The sequence below is a fragment of the Gallinula chloropus genome, assembly GCF_964237585.1.
Source record: "Gallinula chloropus genome assembly, chromosome: 14".
NCBI lineage: Eukaryota > Metazoa > Chordata > Aves > Gruiformes > Rallidae > Gallinula > Gallinula chloropus.
The window spans coordinates 15,609,419-15,631,566 of NC_140099.1; the positions used below are offsets into that span (position 1 = coordinate 15,609,419).

A 22,148-nucleotide genomic window follows, 5' to 3' on the forward strand; every position below is an offset into this window, starting at 1 on the left:
CATTTTACCAGGCCACAGTAGCATAAAACACACCAGGTAGGCAGAGAGCCAGAGCTCTCACCTCCTGTCTTTTCATTTTGGGACAAACAGGTGAACATGTGAGGCAGACTGTCTCTCTTTCCCTTTGTAGAGAAACTTCTGCCCTGAGCCAAGCCCCAGACAGCTATGAAGGGGAGGACAGAAACTTAAATTTCTCTAGTAGGGACCTCCCACCTCCTCCAAAAACACCCCAGTTTTTATAGAAGTACTTCATCCTGATGAAACAAGCAGCTTGAATTTTCCAAGTCAAAATTCAAAACTCAACTGTAAAAATGTTTCAGTTTGTAAAAAGCCACTGTGCTCTATGAGACATTTTGTATCACCTAAGTCCACTCACAGTTTTTACTCCTCTGAGCTACAGAGGTTCCTGTGAAAGGAAACAACTCTAGCAAAGTAGTTTTAATTGTACAAATGTCAATTCCATCAAAATAGGAGGAATATCACTTATGCAGTAAGACCATACCACCTGAGGACAGATTCAAACACATTAAAAAGTGGTTACAACAGAAATCCAGGTATCATAGTGACGATGGGAGTTATGAAAGCCATAAAAAACATGGTCAGTAATCATGACCTGCATGTGGCAACTTCAGCCCTGAGCTGAGGTTTTATGACATCAGAAGTGAAGTCATAACTGACAATGATGATGAAGAAAAAAATAAATCACAACACAAGCATTCAAATACTAACAAAGTTATCCCAAAACTAACTTTCTTCTAACAAAAAATTAAACCCCCTGCCTTCTCCAGAAGACATACTGAACTATATAGAACAGTTCTACGTTATCATACAGTGTACCTATCTATTTGATGGGGTACTGTATGTATCCCAGAAAAGGGGAGAGATTCAAAATAAGCCTAACCCAATGAAACTGGCTTGGAGATTTTTATCTGAGAATAAATACTTTCTAAAGATATAGCTTTCAAGGGGAACTGCCTTTCACCCGAAGACCTGAGGCCACTGGCACCACAATACGACAGTGGAAAGCTCTACATGTTTTGGCCACCTGTGCTTTTTAAATAATCATTTGCAGAAAGACTGTTCGATACTTGAAGAAATACTGGGTCAGACACACAGACAGGGATTACCTGACCTAGTGGACACCTACCACAGGTATGAAATGCAACCAGACTTTTAACTGCATGTGTAAAATAATTGGTAGCACCACTGCGACAAGCCTGGCTTAGTGCACAGGTGTCCTCTGTGACTGAGAGGTAAGGGCACTAGAGAGGATTTGGTTTGGGACAAAGACCAGCTGGTCTGTGAGGTCTGAAGATCAGTTCACCTTCCCCTGAAGCTCAAGATCTTCCAATCCACTGCCAGCTGGCCCACAGCCCAGGCTGAGGGTCTACCACCTAGTTCAGTTTTTTATCAAAGGCCAGATGGGCCACCTCAATCACCTGGACCCTCCTTGCCAGGATTTCCACACCATGAACAGCAAAAAACCAAGACCCTCTCACTAATGCTGTGCAGAGAAACAAGGAATTAATTCTCACTGGCCATGCTCATTTCCCAGGACTTTTCTCTGTGGACACCCAGAGTTTTTATGGTATTGTTGTCACCTTCTGTTATGGCCTGGGGAAAAGCCAGGTCACTTGCAGCCAGCTCCTCCAGCTCTTGGACTCAACTGGAAGTCCCAAGATGATGATGGTTTGCCAAGCAAGTCTACTTGGCCTCTACCCTTAGCCAAGCCACTGAACTCATGTGCAGAACCAGCAATTTACTACACACGGAACAAACTGCTTAGACAAATACTGTGAGTTTCACAAACTGCAGCAGCCCCCTCATGCTTTAAGCATGTTCTCTATTCCCCAGTATACATTCAAATGCTAGGCAAAAGCATAAAAGATCCACAGAGGGTTTTGTTTAAGACAGAGCTGCAATTTTTTAACACAGTCTATGTACGTTAGAATCTAAACAAACATGAAATAAATAATTAAGAGTTAAAGTGCAAAATGCCTGAAAATCATACGTGTCATTGTTACAGTAAAGTCGTCTCTTCCCTAGTGTTTGAAAGATTCTGAAATTACAGTAACTTTTTTTTTATTCTCAGAAAGTGTATTACCATTAATATGACATTAGAAACTGTCCTAAGAATGTTGGTCTTGCAACAGAACTGCAAATAAAGGGACTTTCCCAGTCAATCTTTTTTACTACAGGAACCAAAGGAAAATAAGTCCACTAACTAATAGAGAAAAAAATCTAAAAGAAAAAAAATCATCAATTTAACTGGAGTTCTATAAAGAAAAGAACCATTCCTGACTCTGACAGCTGTAAGATATGACACACTGTGATACTTCTTGCGGTTTCCCAAACTTCATGAATCTGTTTTCAAATGCAGAAGTCAGATATTTCCACTGCTGTAATGCTGTATGGTTAACAAACAAGATACTTGTGTCAGCCACCGTTCATCACACAAACACTTGTTCCTGAGTCTTAATTTTCAGCTACTAAACTTTCGGTGAACTGCTGCCGGGCGGCACTACACGGCCCTCCTCGTGCCCCGAACTGCCGCCGCTGTAGCAGTGATGCAAGGGCTGTTAATGGGACGGAGGGTGAGGGACAGACCAAACACCACCAAGCAGGCAGAGAGGTGTGCCCCAAGGTCCCCGTTTCTTGCTAGGCCACCCAGCCCATATCCTCACTGCAGAGCCACACATGCTGTAGACAGCCAAGGGAGGAAATGGGGAGATGCAGAAGACCATCTCAGAAGCATGGCACCCACGTGCTTCCCAGTGTCTGCAGTCAGCAATTCACAGCTCTGGCACAGCGAGGCTACTCCCACAGTTTTCATAGCAAAATACCCACAGCAAGAGAGGTCTTCACAAACAAACTAGCAAAAATTTCAAAACACATCCCTAGACTTCCCTTTTCCCATGAACTGAAGCGGAGATATCTATGGTTCCACTCCAAGCTATCTTTGGAGTAAGGCTGGTTTTATTTACAGAAGGCATGGGGAAAGAAAAAAAAAAAAGCCTAAAAAGCCAAGTAACTGGGAAGACTGTTCAACAAACAGGGCTGTGAATAACCACAACATAAAGCAAGGAGGTAGTGTTTGCCCTGCTCTCCAGAAACACCACAGGCCACGAACGGTGCCTTACAGCTCTTTACCAAAGGTCTGCAAACACGCAGTCAAAACAAAGACTCAAAGAGACAATTCTTTATCTATTTAACAAATGTACTATTTGTACTGTTTCAGGGGCACGGATGAGAGAGAATTGAAAACCATCTCATGTGAGAAGGCTCAGAAACAGGTAGCGAATTTTGAGAGGAATGAAGATGCAATTACAGGGTTACCTGTGCTGCAGAAAGGATGCTTGAAACTGTTGTGTGAAAGAGGATGGACTCAGACTTTCTGCTCTTCTTCCTCTTTCCAGGGTCTGCTGCTATCTTTCCCAATTTATCTCCATCCCCTCTGCCTCCCTCACAATATAAGCCACAAAAATATTCCTCTTAAAAGATAAGAGCTGATCTGTTTTCTGAAACTGTGCTCAATGGGATACTCCCCATAGCACAGACGTCTACTGGCTAGAGAGCCAGTAGGAATATATTAGAAAACAAGCCCTGGCTTGGCAAGTCTGCAAATATTTATGCACTGACAGCATTACAGTCACCCACTCAAGGAAAAGTTCCTTTTTCTTTGCTGTTCCTACCTGGCATCAAGCAGCATCAATGCTCCTTAACTTGCCATAGACCAGAAATAGAGCTGCCTAACCCCAAAGTATAGATACTCTTCAAATAAAGGTCTGTCAATGGTGTTAAGAGGGTGCAGTTTGGAAGAACTTTGATCCCTCTGAACTACAAAACCAGCAAAACAAAACTCCCCAGAGACTCTGCCTGAACACCACACCAAGAGAAGAAAACTGACTCTGCCTCTATCCAGGATGCAAAATAATTTAGATCCATCTTGATAAAGGGGCTGTAACATGCACAGAAATGAATATTAGACTGCTCTATGGCCAGCTTTATTTCCTAGCAAAAGCAAAAACATAATACAGAACTAAATCCGTGTTTCTAGACTGCAAAGACCAATTAATTTCTTTTCTAAGTCTCTCCTTGCAGGGACACACCCTGGAGTATCTTTCAGCGTTTTCAAGTTCTCAGTGAATGGGAGGAGTGTTTCACCAGCTTCACCAAACCGTCACAGAAGAGAATTTCTGATCTCCACACATGAAATATGTGGACAAAAAGAGTGCTTATACATTGTCCAAAACGATAACCTGCAACATACTGACTCTGATGCAGGTTTAGCTTCAATAAACAACTGCAAAAGAGCAAAACTTGTGACATCAAAGGCAAAATCCGCAAATATTGGAAGGAGTTGCTCCAATAGCCCTGGTTTCCTAAGCAGCTGATCCACAGCAGCCATTCTCAGCAGGGAACACTCATCTGTTTCGTATCCCTGAAACTGCCCTGCAGTTGAGTTTTTGCTACACGTTTTCCTGTTGGATTCAGCCCTGTGAGGCTCAAGCCCTCTCTACAGGCTAGCCCAGCTCAAATGGAATGATGTACGCCAGCGGAGGCATCTTCCTCATAGATGAGCACAGGGGTCTCAAACCTTCCTGAAGCAGAACACATCAGCCAAGTGTGATGTGGTTTCAGCTGGGATATAGTTAATTTGCTTCATAGTAGCCAGTATGGGGCTGTGTTTTGGGTTTGTGACCCAAACACCACTGATAACACCGGGATGTTTTCGTTGCTGCTCAGCAGTGCTTACAGGGAGCCAAGGCCTTGGCTGCCTCTCACCCCGCCCCACAGCGACGAGGCCGGGGGTGCATGAGGAGCTGGGAGGGGACACAGCCAGGATGGCTGACCCCGACTGAGCAAAGGGGTATCCCAGATCATCTGGCATCACGGTCAGCATAGAAAGCTGGGGGAAGAAGGAAGGAATGGGGTAGTGGGGGAGGCATGTGGAGTTACACTGCTTGTATGCACTGTGCAGTGCCTAGCTGCTGGCTAGGGCTGAACCACCACACTCACCCAAGGAGCACTTCCAATGGGAAGGAGCACACCAACAACACAGGCAGGCTGGGGCAGCACGAGAAAGAAACCTCTCTGCAGTTTCTATCTCAGGCACGTTTGTTATTTCATCAGTTATATGGCAGCACTGGACAGATGTGTCAATATTTGCTGCTGGCTTAAGAAACTACAGTTAGCAAAACCCACTAGAAAAATGAAAAGCGGTACAATAATGCTCCACAAGTCTGTACAGGAATCTAGACAACACACTCCTAGGTGGTCACTCAAATCTTCAAATGTTTTTTATCCATCTGTGAAACATGACATTTTCAGCAGAAGCACAACGAGAACTAGCCCTGTGTAATACAGACAGAGAAACAAAAAATCCATTTCAGGATCACCTTGAAGTACTACTGTAAGATCCCACCTACAGTTCAGTTAGAGTCAGAAATGTGGAAATAAAACATATAGATAAAATATCAGGGCAGTCACTTACATAGTTACTTAACCACGTTTGTGCCTGTAAATACATTTCAAGGCTGCTGTTGCCGACACAATTGTAAATGTTGAAAAAGAAATATATTAAAGCACCGGTTTTTCCACACCAAGGAGAGAGGTTTTTCTTTTTAACTGTGTGTATCAGTGCTAGTTCATCACTGAAATTCATCTTAAATTACAAGATACATGCCTTAATTAGAAGAACCAGATAAATATCCAAGGGGGGCTGTTTGTTTGGAACAAGTATTAATTTTTAAGAATACACATCCAATCCAAATTAAATCATTCACATTACTACATTTTTATTTTCCTTGCAGCTTATAGACAAATCTTCACCCTCGATTGTAACTGTAGTATGAAGTTCCTTCTAATGTACAAACACTACAATGTTGGGTTTTTTCCCCTGAAAACGACTGTCTTCTACACATGGAGCCCAATGTAATCCAAACCTCCTGCTTTGAGTCATACGCCTTATCTCAAAAGATGCCAGTCTAATACTGACTCAGCTATCCAAATGTGTGGGTTCACATCATAAAACTCCTTCAGAAAGGAGTTATGGTTATCCAGGATGCTCTAGTGAAGTTGTGAAGACACATTATCAGATGCAATTAACTCTGCTCAGAAAAGGATTTGTCTGTTCTGTGATCACCTTGCTTGGGACGTTTTTACAATACACACCTCCACTCTGTGCCCAATTCACCCCTAAACCGCTTGTGCAGGTACTAAACAGAACATGTGACTCATCTGTGTGTCCTTATTCTTTCAAAACATCTAATAAAGACAAGAGGTCAATTTCCTCCTGTGGAATGGCACTGACTGATCCTTACAAAGGTCGTAATTCCCCCAATTAATCCTGTTCCTAGAGGCAGGAGTAATACTGGTGAATTATCTGATTCCAGACATATTTCAAGAATATCTAGTGACATTGTTTCTCTTAGTTGTGGGTTTCAGTTATGTAAGACAGACGGACAGGAAAACCTCTGCCACCCGAGGACTTTTTCTAGATGTATTATCTTCACCATCAAAAATTTCCTGAGGAATCTGTTACTATGACGATGTATTGCTCTGGAGATCCAACCATGGCAGAGTGGATTTACATTTTCTACCCGTTACCAAAGTCTCTGTACACATGAGAAAGCAATCATGTACGTATGGGATTACTGCTTTGTCAAAGGCACGGGGATACGTTCAACTCCTTCTGAACAGATCAGAAATACATTCCAAAAAATTATTTTGCCACGGAACTGCCAGTGCATAATTCAATTAATTCAACAGGCACTGATGGCCCAGACCAGCCCTGTGTTGGGGTTTCGCCAGGCATTAACAGATGAATGAATAAATGTTTTAGAGGACCACAAGATTAAGTTCTATTTGACAGCAGAACTGCTGAAAGATACCTAACTAAAAATAACAGCAGCACCACAAATTCTTCATGTAAAACCTGTCCTCCTTTGGGCCTCTATTTGCGAGGCACTTGCTCCTGCAGTCACGCAAGCTCTTTGTTTTATGATGCAGTCATTACAAGAAAGGCTTGAAAGCACTTGGCAGCAGAAGCAGTGCAGCAGCAGCTCTGACATCCCACGGTTTCCAAGGAGAGGAAGTTTCCCTGTCGGTTCTGGGAGTTGCGGGTGTTTCGGCAGCACCCTCCCCTCACTGGCTCAGAAAACAGCTCTGCCACTCGCCCAGCTACAGCGGGGCACTGGAGAGAGCAGGCAGTCTTTCAGGATGCTTTATCAAATCCGCTGCTATTTGGCTTGGACCAGTACACCTCTCCTTGACAAAAACGGAAGCGGGCCGAGAGGTTCTGGCCACCCACCCCATTAGAAGAGGGCAGCATGACTTCTGCTTGAGGTCTGCGGCTCTGCAGGCGAGCTTCACTGCACGCAGCGAGGACAGGGGAGCAGCGGGCAGGCAGCTGTGCAGAACGCAGGGCAGACGCCCCAGGGCAGGCTCCCTGACACCCAGCACCCAGCCAGGGCATCTCTTAAGGGCTCACCCCTGCCAGGAGCACTCACACCAGCACTGCCGCATCACCTCCTCCAGCCTAACCTGGGAAAGCTCCCTGCGAGCTCCCGCAGGCAACATCTGCAGCACACTGCACAGCGGTTCTGGCAAACCCGACCCAGTCAGTCACCAGCGACTCTACACCTAACAAACCTGGAGACCCGTCTGCTTTCAACTGCGTGCGTTGGCTGGATGCTTTTGCTTGCAGGGATTAGAAGGGATCAAACCCCCTCCGTTTGTGTGTCAGACGTGCATTACACTTTCACTGGATAGAGGAAGCTCTGAATAAATATCTGTGGGCGTAATTAAAATATTCTTTGAGAGGCCACAGAAATGATAAGTGAGGCTGCGGTAACAAGCCGCGTTGAAACATTCCAATTACAGTACTAATGCCGTTATTCAAATCATGTATCCGTCCCCTGCCCAGCACAAGAGCGGCGGGACCGCTGGCAGCAGGGGAAAGTAGGAGCGAGAAAACCCCTCCCGAGGGCGGGGCTGAGGACGGTATTTCTGTGGGGCTCCCCGGGACACCCAGGCCGGAGCGCCGCGCGACCCCGCCACCGCCCGCTGCGGGCTGAGCCCCCTCGGCCGCTCGTTTCCAAGCCCAGGGCCCGCGACTCCGCCCTCCGCCGCGGCGCCCGGCGCCCGGAGCGGGGTCCCGACCCGCGGGAACGCCGGGGTTTCGGAGCGGCGGCGGCGGCCGCTGCGCGGGATTACCCGTTACCACGGCAACGGCGCGCGGCAGAGCCCCCAACGGCCGCTCCTTTCGGCAGGCAGCGCCGCGCGGCCCCGTGATGCAACGGCACCGGTCTGGGCTACGCGTTGCCAGGGAGACGCCCGCGTTGCTATGGCGACCATCACGCTCGTCGGGCGGGAAGGGCGGGCGGCGGCCTCTCCCGCGCCAGCCCCGCGTCCCTCGCCCTCCCCCCCGCGCCTCAACACTCGGGCCGGAACCGCCCCGGAAAAAAACAGTATTTCCCCCCAAAACCCCAACCCCAGACCCCACGGGAGCTATCCTCAGCGCTGGCGATGCTGCCGATCCCTGCTGCGGCTGCCCTAATTTGGTGGGGAGCGCTACAGCGCTGGCCGTGAGCAGTTCTGGCCCGGGCGCAGCGCGGGATGTGCCGCCACATTTCGGACAAGGGAAGAAAGCAATCTGTGTAGCGGCAGCCAGGAGAGAGCAGCTGTGTCGGAACCCGCTGCCTGCTTCCCTGCCTGGTGGATGGCAGCTGCCTGTTACCTCTGTCCCCTCGCTAAGGTTAGTCACAAGCAACGACCAGACCAAACCCAAATGCAAAACAAATACACAAACTCTCTCCACGCCTGTTTCACCGAGGGAAGGCAGACGAACGGCTACTGCTCTCCCCGCACCCCTCTGGGATGCCCCGGAGGGCAGGCACTCACCTAGGCAGCAGGTAACTACAACAAAGGCTGCTGAAATCACCTGGGCTCAGCGCTCACACGGAGACCTGACTGTTGCACAGGCAACACGGGCCCCATAGCACGCGTAAGGGGAAACACCGAGCCCTGCTTCCACCTCCTGCGAAGGGGATAAGCAGGCATTTCGGAGCTCTCTGTTTCAGGTGCCCTTTAGCCAGAAGGCTCGGTGGCTCAGGCGGGACGAGGACCGCAAGCTCTGCTCAGGGGACTCAGTGCTGCTGCCGCGCAGGGGGACACGGGCAGGTAAGGGGACACGGGCAGGCAAGGGGTCCACACCGAGCAAGGCCAGGCCAGCGCTCCCCAGCCTGCTTCCCTAGCACATTTCCAAACTGCACAGCTTAATTACATGTCACATCTTACCCAAGATTCATACGCAACACTGGATGAAAACATTTAGAGTTGTAAAATGCATCTAGTTCTTACCTTTGATATGCCTGAGGAGATGTGGGAGGTGTATTGAACACATGCGAATATGGGTGATAGGGTGTCTTTTTCAAAGCCTGAATAAGATTTTGTCTATATTCTGGGTCTATACACCACAAGGACCCCTTTCCAATACTCTGCAAAGGAAAAAAGAATTAAAAAAATCAAATATTTGATCTAATGGCATAGCCTTGTTTATTTAGCAGTTATTTGTCAGGAAATGCAGTGGGTTTTTTTTGTCTGAAAGAAGTGAACATAGTTTGCTTGCCAGAGATCATTGCGCCATTAATAATGTATTGCAACTGTACGGTTTAAGCCACACTTCTGGGGGGGAAAAAGTGGGAATGAATGTTTTGTTGCTCCCCTCCCCCCTCCCCCTCATTAGTAGTTACTATGATTTAATAAAACGTGGCAATTTCCCCATCACCCCATATTGCAAAATTAAGAAGCTACAGTTACTGTTAAATGGAAACTTTTCTTCAAAGTAGGTTCTTTTTGAAAGCAATTTCTTTTCCTTCAGCTGTTACACCAACAAGAAATAGGGCTAAAAAGGAGGGGTTCAAACACACTAGCAACTGGTTTAAAAATAAAAGGACTTAATCCTTCAACCCACATGACATCAGTGCTATTATACTGTAAGAGGAAATTAATCATCTTTTTTTTTTTCCCCCCAAGGGAAAAAAATACCCCAAATCCCCAAACCAACCAACAAAAAACCTCCACAGTATAATCAGAATTTAAACCATGTAAGGGTGTTGTGAAATTGGGATCGGTTAAAACAACAGTTACTGTAATTACCCTTTCTGGACACACACAGCAGCTCATGCAGTCACCTGTAATGTGAAGACTACAGTAAAATTTAGTACTTATTCTGCAGTTACGAGCAGAGCAATTTCAGCTCTTGTCTCAATCCCATCAGAGGTCAGGGGGCAGATACTTTGAATTGTTCTGTGTGAGTTTTCAAACAAACAGAAAAACAACTTTCCCTCATCTCCACTATGAAAGCAGACAAAATGATAGCTCAGGAGCAGCATACGTAAGAACAAACACCAATCCCAATTACCAACTGAACTCCAGTGGAAGGCTTTATAGTAAGATTTTTGGTAAATGTTTATGTCTACTGGGACAGGCTGGGAAGGCTGCAGTACTGCCTCTAGCTGCTTTTCAACCCAGGGTCATCCCTTTCCTCAATTCCGACTTCTATCAGGGGAGCAATGCTCTTGGTTTCATGTGTCAAGCAACAAAAACAAAGAGGCAAAAGATCAGACCAAATGTGGGATATGATTTTCTAAAGCCACAAAGAAAACAAAAACTGGACACATTTCCTTTCACAAACTTAACATCTTTGTGGAATCCTACCAACTCTTAAGAATTCCTCTGCTTCTCAGGCAGCTAAGATAGGATACAGAGTACAATGTGTGAAGTGCTTACAAGACCTCCTCCTGAGCTTACAGATGGCAGATCTACACTAAATTCCCCACCACCAAGAAAAATCTTCCCCAAAATCACTGGGTGGCCATGTGGGACCATCTTCTGAGTTCAAAGCATCAAGTCAAGACCTGGCTTGAAAGAGAGGCCCTGGCACAACCCCCGCAGGAGCTGCAACCACTGTCTTTCTGAAACAAGCACATCTGCCAGAGAGGGTGAAGAAGGAACCCTCTGTATGCTGCTGTGGTGGAACCACAACCATGGGGTCAAGCCCCTTCAGAATGGGAGGGGTCAAGCCCATCTCTCTCTCTTGCCCTCCAAGGGCTCCCTTTATCAGAAGGCCGCTGAATGGCCTCAGGGGAGCTCTCCAGGTGAAGCAGGGCCCCTGCACAGCTAGAAAGCCCCAGGATTCAAGGGGCAGTAGAGAGTGATCAAGTAAGACTCTTGGGCTTCCATCTCAGTAAAGCTCTACAGAAGATGACTGAGAGATCCAGTGCTGGTGTCCATGGTGAGAGCTGCACGCCTCACTTCTCATACCGGTTTGCACAAAGGAGGCTGTTATGTTTAGCCCTCTTTTAAATATGGGACAATGAGCCAGAGACTTGACATGATCAGACTACTGAGTGACTTTTTAGGCAAAGGACAGAGTCAAAAATAGAATCCAAACCTCTCAAATTCCACTTCCATGCTCCATCCAAGAGCCAAAGCAAGAAGAACATAAAATTTCCTTTTAAGCGAGCAACATGCAAAATTAGGAACATTTTTCAGGAGAAAACTTTTGCTGGATTCCTCACTCCTTACAGCATGGGATAAACATTAAAAAAAAAGCTACACTTAAATACCATCTACCTTATTTGTACTTGCTGGAACACAACATATTGTTTCCAAACTTCTCTCTTTTTTTCATTTACTTCCAAGACAGGCTTTCCATCTACCTGGAAGAGATAACTCCCCCAAAACCCATCAGAGTTAGTTCAAGCTGAGGGCCTTACAAGATGAAGTCACCACTGAAGAGTAACTTCAAAACCCGTCATTACTGTTAAACTAAATTTGTTTGGCTTGTGTATATTATTCCTGCAAAAGCCAAAAATAATCTCACTGAAAAACAGAAACTCTCTCACACAAAAAGTATTGAGAAGAATTACATTCCTTGTTAAAGGAAACACTGGGAAGGCAGATTTGTCGTATTTTCACTGCAACTGAGCTGATTTATAATTTAGAGGCAAAACTGAATACGATCTAAGGCTCTCCAGCCATGCAAAGTTCCTGTTTTAAAAGGGTCACTTTCCTTTTTCTACAATCACACAAGACAGCAGAAATAAGAGAAAACTGAAGTGTCATCTGGCTAAGGATCCTTCTTGACTGTTGGAGGTGTGAAGAGCTTTGTTAACTGTCTGTTTAGATGTGCCATTAGTCTCCCTATATACAGAGCAATCACAGGAAAGGAAATCATTGGAACTCAGACCCATCGGTTAGTGATTAATTTCCATCTTATGACACTTGGCGTGCTGCTTCACTACCTCCTCCAAGCCAAAAGTCAATAGTGGCTCCAATCAAAAAAACAGCAAGGAAGTTGGGGGAGGGGGGCGGGGGAGGAATCTCTGGATTACATTTGTCTCCCAGGCAACAAGTGACACAGGAGTGGATACCAGCCCCCTGACCATCTCCCCACAGGAGTGCTCCCGACACACAGCATCCTCCCAGGGCCAGGAACAGCCACCTCCCTCCCTCACCTCTGCCCATCACAGGTTACTGCTGATGCTTTTATGTGTAAGATCACAAAAAAATAAGGGAGTGTTACTACAAGTCACCTTTACCTTGTCCAAGAGTAGGCTATGGTTGCAGGTAAACTATTTCAGAGGTGCTAATAGTGTGGGAAAGCAATGCATTGAAGTTACCCTATAAAAGGTTATGACTGAATGCTTTTAAATATTCCTGATTTTTTTTCTTTTATTTAAAAATTGCTATGCCCTTGCCTGTCACTTAATATCTATGTAGATCGTATAAGGATGTTGGGTACTAAATCACAGCTTATTAATTCACTTGCTCTTTTGACTCCCCCCCAAACAATTAAAATCCAGTGCATTGCCATGAAAAGGTGCATGATACACTCAGTGTCCCATTGGGTTTTTCTCCCAGTTGACTGCATAAAAAAGTTTTAAAATCCTATCTTGAACTGCCTATTAGAATCCAAACAAAAAATGTTTAGTTGTCTTCCTGCAGAACTGAAAAGAAGTTCAGAAAAAAAATTAAACAATGAAATGCTGGCTTGTTACCCTTTCGGTGGCTGCAGTTGAGGGTAACAGCATTATCTACTCCTGAAACTCCTCATTACTACGATGCTGCCTCCATATACCTTGCAGCCAGCTGCCTGGCCCTGCTTCTCACCTACCAGCTGCCAAAGCACTGTGAAAAAAAGGTGTGTTGAGATCTTTCCAAGACCAATGGTTGGGAAAAACGCTCACCCTGTGTATATAAAAATTCCTGCAAATGTTTATTTGAGGAATTTTGTTCCCTGGTTATTTTAGCACAGACTTGAAATGTGTTAGGAACACAACTTTTTTCCAGAGTTGTTCTTTTCATTGCCAAACAGTCTGCCCAAAATAAAGCTTTGGGAAGACAGCAGGTAGAGAGGCTGCACAGCATGCGGGCTCAGAGGGACGCTGGCAACCGCTAACTGCACCTTCTGAGGCTCCGGTTACATGTTCACTTGGAAGCTGTGTGGGACGGTGCTGAAACCAAGGTCCCCACACCTCTCACAGCAGCATCACCACCACCAGGAGTGTCCCTGAGGGAACAGACCCCTACATGCCCCAAAGTGGATGTAGTGGATCGAGGAATCTGAGCTGCTGCAGCAGCTTCCCTGCCCTCTTACTTGTGCCCATCCCTTCTTCCACAAGCCCATTTCAGCCATTTTCCTTCAAGAAAACTACTTTACTGGCATAATTTTATGTCATTTAAACTCATTAAGCTGGCTCACACAAAGGGTCTGATGAGCACCCAGTACTGCTGCAAAGCAGGGTATGGATGCAGGGAGCCAGGGAGGGGAACAGGAGTTCCCTCCCACAGCAGAAGCCGTGGCGGCACCCCAATGCAGCTCTTGGAACAGCACACCAAGAAAGGAAAACCACTCTGTCCAGACACAAGGCAGCTCTGAAGAGGAACCCCAAAATCAGCCTGGCAGAGAGCAGGCACACATGGAGAGCTGGAGTGAGCTGGCAGAGAGGAGGACAGACATGGGCCCGAGGGAAAGACCAGGAGCACCAGGCAGGCAAGACCAGAGACAGGAAGATGCTGGGAAGGGACACACAAGGGCTGGGGGAAGCTGGGAGCAGAACTCCTCAAGAGACCCCTGAATGCATGAGTGACCACACAGGTCTGTACAGGCACCCAGGCAACAGGTGAGATGAGAATGAAGCTGAACTCTGAGTTAAGGACCTTGCCACTTTTAACAAGCAAACAAAACCAAAACAACCCAACTGCTCCCCACTGAAAAGATCTCCCCCCTGCCAAACCACAGGGGTGTTTGTGACTGGCCAGGGGCAGACGGCTGCAAATTGAAACTTTCAGCAATATGAATGAGGCCCACAGCAGCTACACAGGCTGAAGAGGTATAGACACACACCATCTCTGAGAGCTATGCCATCTTGGTTAAAGGGGTGCTTTGGGAACTGTAAAAACAAGCAGAAAAAGCAGAAATCTCCTATGAAAAAAGGACATTTCCAGCTAGCATCTGCAGACCCAGGCTATCAAAGCTTAAAATCACACCACTGTGACTTCCCAGTCCCTGGCTGGCTCAGTGCAAATTGTTGCAGTCATTATCACAGGACCTGTGAATAACACTAAGGACATCTTCTGTTGATGAAGAACCTTTGGGTGTCAGTACTCACCATTAGTGATCTAAGGGTTTGCTCTCATGGAGGAAACCTACCATTGTTATAGCAAATGATTCCTTTGCAAGTAATAGTGGAGAGATTACTGGGTATTGAAAGGTTCTTACCCTAAAGAAGTATCTATCCTGAGCTCACCATGCCCAGTTACCCTGCAGGTGGCAAGCTGGAAGCAAACCCTGCACACAGATTAGCCACCTAATTTATCTACAGGAATGCCATACAGCTTCCACAGGTGCCCAAGCGTGCCACGTGAGCACAGAAGTGTTTCTACAGCATCAAACAGAATTGAGATGGTAGAAATATCCGTGATGTCACCACAGAATTTAAAACAATTGTTTGAGAAACAAACCAGGGCTAGAATCTGAAAAAGTAATGGTTCTGGACCAGAAATAGATTTCAGTGCATAGGGTACATGTGAGAACAGCATTTCTCAGCTTTTATGCCTGCACCCCATCTAATGAGGTGGCATGAAGTCATCAGGCAGTGTCTCTGGAACCACTGCTGACTGCTCACACCAGAGCGTGAGACCTGTCAGGGTGGTGAGAGCACACCCAGGGCTGTCAGGCAGCAAGGACCTGTACGAGCTCCCGAGAACAGGCACGAGGGACACGTTTGCCCAGGAAATGAGCAGGGTATTAGGACTCAGCACCAGACACAGCAGCTCTGGAAACCTCAACTAAAACAGGTTTCTTTTCGGTTCCCAAGGACAACAAACTAACATAAAAAATTCCTCCTAAACAAAGTTCCTCTCTTCTCACCTTAGGAAGAAAATAACATAAATCTTTTCATAAGGGAAGTGAAGGATTTGTGTGAGCAGACAGAGAGGCAGCAGGAAGGGAAGTAAAATACTCTGTGTGGCACTTCATGACATCTTGCCTTCAGCTCTGAAACGCACCAAGAGGAACACAATAGGCACTCCAAAATCCTCCTCAGGAAAGAATGACTTGCTTAAATAACATTCTTGCACTATGCAGAGACACCTGCCAAGTGACTTAAAAACCATCCTGCAATACAACACAGATTACACATCCCTCACTAAACATGCCCCTACCCTTTAAAGGCTGCAAACATCCTGGAGGTGCTGTGAGAAGCGAGCAGCTCATGGTTACAAAATTCACTGAGATTAGAAATTGCAGGACTACTGCAACCACTGACGCCCTATTGAATCAACACTGCAACAGCAAGGGCAGAGAGGCTTTCCAATGTCCAAAGAGAACTTGTGTAACCAAGAACACTACTCAAAGGCCAGCTCTGTGCTATTCTATTCACTTGCAGACAGCGATGCTGAGAAGAGTGTACTACCCATCCCTTGGTAGCATTGCCTGTCTCTAAATGAAGGGCATCACTGCTAAAATAAGACCATCTCAGAACTGTAGTTCCTTCATTTATGAGAGGCATAATTAGCTTATCAGTATCAACACTGGGGAAAGACACTATATATATAACTATATATATACTACATAACAAATTTTAAACTATTTAGCTGGCAAACACTAAGGAAGATTTCAGATTAAGACGCTGAAGTTGGTCTGTTTACAACTAGTTTACTCATTAGTATTTCAAGTTATAAGGATAGACACAGTGTTGCTTGCTCTGCTCAACTATGTTGGTCTTTCAGCTTTAAATAGCATTTATGAGTGGTCACAGATAATAGTAAACCGTTATCCTCTTTAGCAGCTCTGTACCTTGCAGATGAGGCTGGTGGTGCTTTTTTAAAGGACTGAAGTAATTTGCAGAAAGACACAAACAGAGCACTGAATCATCTGAGGTCAGCTGGCTTAAAAAAATAAAAATACAGCTGCTAAGGAATTCTTTAAGAAAGAAAAGCAAAGCCACTGCCAATGACTGCTATTATTATAAAACACATTCCTTAGATCCACTGTAATCTCATATAAAAATTACAAATAACTGTTCATGCAGTTTAAGGGTAGATTTTCTTTGTCCTCTTCCAACATTTCCAGCACAGAGCAGTGAAATTCTACGCGGTCAGTTTTAAATAACTGCACTATAGACTTTAACAGCAATTTAATGACAGTAACAACTGCAGGGTAAGCATTTAGTTTTAAGCAACTCACACAAAATCTCCCTTACCTATGAACTCAAAAGAGTTAGAACCTTCCCCTGCCCTTCCGGGGAAAGTTTGGCAATGTTATGTGACAGCTTCACACCAAGAGAAACTGAAGCAGCATCTGCAGGTAGCATAACACAACCCTCACACCCACTACTGCAGGCTTTCAACTCTTTTCTTCAGTAATCCAGCAGTCCCAGCTCAGCTCAAGCACAAAACTGACAGAGATCTCAGATTAGCTAAAACACAATGACATGTCCATGAATATAGGCTCATTTAACGCATGAAATTAAGAGTCTGAGGGAAAGGCTTGCTGGAGTTCAACCCAAGTAAACCAGCTGCAGCAAGAAATCACCATCTTTTCTCAAGAAAACAAAAGGTTGGGGCTTTTTATATCTTACTTTGCTCCAAGTAAAAACATCCATTAGTTCAAATCACACAACCCCCAGTCTCTGCTTTCATGCTCATCTCTCAATGTTTTAGCCCACCTGCTCGATGAGCTACCCCAGACACCAATGCAGCCATCAGCCTCCTCAGCCCCTGGTCTGCCTTCAGAGAAGTGACCTGATCCTGCCCCACACCATGCTATTAACCACCTCAATGCCTCTGGTGTCCTCCCAGTTGCAAAATGGGCACCATCTTTCTGACTGGAGAGATTTGGTGATTAAGTAACTTCACTGAGAATGAGAAAAGACATTCATGTGGAAAAGGACTACTCAGCCTTGAAAAAATCAAGCAAAACCCCCAAAACAAATGGGAAGCCAAGCATGCAAACAACTAATGGGAATAAAGAGACCAGCTCAGCACTGTGAAGTAACAGCTGGAGAAAAAGCAAGGCTGTGGTATTCCACCACCAAAAAAACCCCACCTTTTCACAGACAAGAGGTCGCTGTAAGATCCTGCAGCACAAGAAAACACAAAACCTACACTGTCCAGTGGTCTCCAACATTAAAGGAGTTCAAGTCTCAGCAGCAGAAGCCATAAGAGAAGTTTTCTTTGTCCCTTTGGATTTGTATGTGCTGCCAGAGTGAAGAGCCCATTTTCTGCTGAGGGCCCTGCTCCCTTCAGCGGTTCCCTCTGAGGCTGAGCCCACACAAAGGCCAGAGAGCACCTCACAAGTAGAGCCACAGGTGTTGTCTGCCTGCCCTGAGGAGAGTGACATGTCACAGCAACAGACAGTTCAGGTTTTATCCACGTGAAGGAATTTTTGGGCTCACAAGTACAGGTAAGTCAGAAGTGTCTTCTGGTGCATGACCCAGACACCCAGCAAGTCCGAGCTGCCACCAAAGACCACCAAGCCAAGGCATGTTCCCAGAGTCCAGGCTCCTGATCTCACAAGTGGCACTTCAACACCGGGTCTGGAAACGATTCTCTACTGTTATTTCAACCCCAGTGACCCACCACCAAATGGACACAGGTGGTCCACTTCTCCTCCTGCACCTGCATGCCCACCAGCGCAAGCAATCCCACATATTAGTGCCTGCAGCCTGCAGCAGATCTGCTACACCACATTAGCTTCCTCTCCTCATGAAATGACTCCTCCAACAGGCACAGGAGGTGTTGCATTATGTCAGCCAACTCCAAGATTCACATTTAGCCTGTTAAATACCTACCTCCTAGTTGAGTTTATATGCAAACCACCTTATAAAGCTATTAGACTGCCATCTGGAAATCCTGCAGCCAACTGAAGAAAGCAGGGTCATTAACTGCCCTCACAACGCCTCGCTCCTATACATAAAGCAGTAGTATGTTGTTCCACGCTAGTGCCTAGCAACCCACCACGTCCCCCAAAGCCTCCCCAGGCTAGGCGAAGTCTGGGTGCTGAAGAAGACAGGCTGTGACACTGCTAGGGAGGAACAAAGTGCAAGATCAAACAGACGCAGGGAGACTGGGCTGGGAAGGCAGGAGAGCCCAGAAGACGAGCCTGTCAGCCTGACGGGCTGTCACACGGCATACTTGAGGGAGATTAGGTAGCAAGTAGCATTAATAATGCTGTTTCAGCCTATAGAATTTCTGTGTATACACGGAAAGCATAATTATCCCTGCTCTATTGAAAAGAAAATTGAAGAGACACAGAAACAAAGGAATAAAAAAGAAGTTAAGTGCTCAAGGTCACCCATAAAGTCAAAAGCAAAAGAAAAAAGAAAAAGAATTCCTGAGACTCCAGACCAATAGCTCACTTAGTGGGATGTGCTAATTCCCTGTCAGAGGGGCGCTAATTTAAATACCCGCCGGTCAGCAGATACTCTTCACATTATCTAGATTACACAACTGGAAAAGACACAAATTGCCTTTCTTACAAATACATAGTTACATCCTATATGAAAATCTAGGACCAATTTTAAAACACAACCCTTCACCCAACAGATATTAAAAAAATTATTCAACACATGTATCTGTGCTAAAGGTTTGCAGGTCATTTTTTGCCTACTAGTGTATTAATGATGAAATAAGGCAGTGAGTGAATTTCCAGGGGAAGGGGTTAACAGCTACCAGAGATGGGTGGGAGGGAGTAGGTTGCACTAAATCCATTAGCAGTGACAAATAAAAATAGAAATAAGGAAGACCTGACAAAAGCTAATGGATTTGCACCATTTCCCCCTATAACTGTTTATTTAATGTAGGGTTTTTCCTTGCTTAGTATTTAATATTGGTTTGCACGATGAATTGAGGGAGGAAAACAAGCACTTTGATAAATGATCTGAAAGGCTGCCTGGAAGCGGGGTTTCCACATATCCCTGGGCTCTTTAGGGAAATAAAGCTGTGCTCTGTCCCCAGCCCTGCTCAGCAGCCTCCACAGAACCCCATCACCTGCAGCAGGCACACACTGAAGAAAAACCATCCCCCTCCAGCAGAGACCTCAGTGTTACCACACATCTATCAACACGCAGGTTATTTCTGCCACTTATATATGCACTCTCTACTCTGCTTGTGGCCCATTTTTACACTAAGTTCAGAGATACTTATTTTTAATAGTAGTTTCTCTTTCTCTCTTGTGGCTGAATGAAACTGAAGAAAGCCAAACAAAACAGAACACCCCTCAAGTAGCCCACACCAATCCTCCTTCGTCCCAGGTGCCAGGTACGGGCACAAGATACTGGTACAAGGCTCTGGAGAAATGCCTCCTGAATCAGTAAGACCAATGGCTCTGCAATGGAGGAGAACCAGGGCAGGACCAGTTTAGCTCCCAGAGCAAACCAGCCTCCTGGAGAGAGGTCAGAGCCCAGTGGCTCCAGTCAGCACACTCCCTCTCTCCGACCGACACCCAGCAGCCCAATGGGACTAAAATGCCAGCACTGGCAGGAGAGGGCTTTCCTCACCCCGTGGGATTTGGCATCTGGTTTTATTGTAATACAAACCAGGCAAGAAACCCCACCTGAGAGCCACACCATTGAGAGCGGCTCATGGCCAGATGGGGAACAGCAAGCCCTGGCCAGGTCCAGCTGTAGAAGGAAGCCACACCACCTTTGGCACTAATATCTTCCTATGCCTTCTGGAGAGCTATGGCCATGAAAGCCATCCTGGGAAAGGCAGAAACACAGCTCGACTGCATCAAAGCCTTCCAGCGTGGGGAGGCTCTGCCCTCCAGATTGCAAGGGCGCTACGTACCCAGGCAGAGACAGGGAGCGGCCTGCTAAGCAGCCCGCCTGCCTCCACCCACTACCATGTCACAGGCCACTAAAACACACCTTCTCCCAGTCCTAGGTGGAACTGTGGTTTGCTCTGGCAGCTGCCCCATAGCACACAAAGCGTAAAGACTCTTCCTGCTGCAGCTGGCAAGATGCTCCAGCCCACCGGTAGCAGGGGACTGGCAGGGCTACAGCACTGCAGCAAATGCAAACAGGAGACACCTTGACCTGGCATGTCAACAAATCCAGACCCCTGCCTGCCCCTCAGGTGGACAGCAGCAGCCTGTGCAGAGCCCAAGGGGTTCAGCATCCTAACAGCGAAGGCCAAAGAGGGGAAAGTAGGTCAGAAACTGCCCTCAGCAGGTGGGAGGGGGAGAAAGCAGCTGGGTCTCATCCAAGTCATCCTCAAGGTGGAGTAAGTTAAAAGAAACAATACAGGAACTTCTCATCATGGGATCAATTAATTGGGACGAGTTCACATTTCCTTCTGTTTTAAGTGCTGTAGAAGCAGAGGCATCTAAAAACAGTAAGAAGATATGAAGTTGCTCAGCCTTCAAAACTTTACTGAGAGTCAGATTCATTAAAACTGTAAGAATCCCCCTGGTTTTTTTTCTCCACACAGCCCCTCAAAAACACAATTAACAATTTTAACTTTTGTTTGTTGCCATGGGATTTTTTTGGGTTTTTTTTTACAAGCATGGCTCCACAGGCTGCAACTGGTAGAGCGGTAAAAGCAGCAGATGCAACAAAGCTTGGCATGAGGAACTTCTGCAGCACGAGCCACTCAATCAAGCATATGTTAGAGTGGATAATTAATACTGTATTTAAGCTTCCCTGAGCACCTCCACCAGTAAAACAGATTTGAAATTGTGCAGATAGTTTATTAAACATGGCAAAGTGATTACATTAGAGAAATAAGACGTAGACTCACTGGTGTGCATGAATTTAAATAATAATTTTAAAGGAATATTTAAATCTATTTTTTTTTCCAAGGAAGCTAGCAAGTCCCTGATCAAAACCTACAGTTTGGCAAGACTGGGATACACACAGGTTTATTCATGTTATTTCCTGGGCAGACCAGTTCTGCAGTAGCAGAGCATTAATCAAAGTCTGAATACTTAAGGATCCTGACTCAATATAGACTCTTCCTCTCTTTCAAGTCCACTTCACTTTTCCAGATGCGCTTCCAAATCCCACAGCCATTCTGCTATTTCATCCAGGGAGGAAAGGAAAAGCGGGTTTCCTCAGATTCACAGGGGGCACGTGACGGAGGCAGCAGCAGAGCCTGCAAACTCCCTGAAACAAACCCAGCACATACAACTGCCGCTCTTCGGGGCGCTGCTCTGGCTGAGCTGACAGCAAACAGGATGTGAGCACCGGGCGCTGCGAGCAGAAAGGAGGTTATTCACAACGGCGGGCGCAGGCACAGGCCGCGTCTCTTACCCAGTAAGGAAAGAGTGGGAGGAAGGAGGGGGGGTGAGGCTTTCAACCCACACACCCCAGCCCTGCCTACACGGGTTTTCCCCGGTCTCTTTGTAACTGAATTCCCTCACAAGCAGTGGTTTTCAAGCGGGGTGTTCACAGGCAGCCCCCACAGAACAGGGCTGTGGGGAAGCCTATGTGTGCTTCCAGCGCGCTGGGAGAGGGAGGAATGGCGGCTCCTGGAGAAAATGAGACCGCAGACAACGCCAGCAGTGCCAGCAGCCCTGAGAAGAGGGACTGGGGCACTTGTCAAAAGACACACCATCTCCAGAAAGGAAGGGTTTC

General features: G+C 46.3%; 1 protein-coding gene across 1 annotated transcript in view; it reads right to left on the reverse strand.

Annotated features, from left to right (window-relative positions):
* Positions 1-22,148, reverse strand: part of FOXN3 (forkhead box N3) — a 130,582-nt gene that overhangs the window by 90,304 nt on the left and 18,130 nt on the right. The window contains exon 3 of the mRNA XM_084270619.1: positions 9,364-9,500. Within this exon, the coding sequence (XP_084126745.1) occupies positions 9,364-9,500 (137 nt within the window). The remainder of the gene's footprint in view (positions 1-9,363; positions 9,501-22,148) is intronic.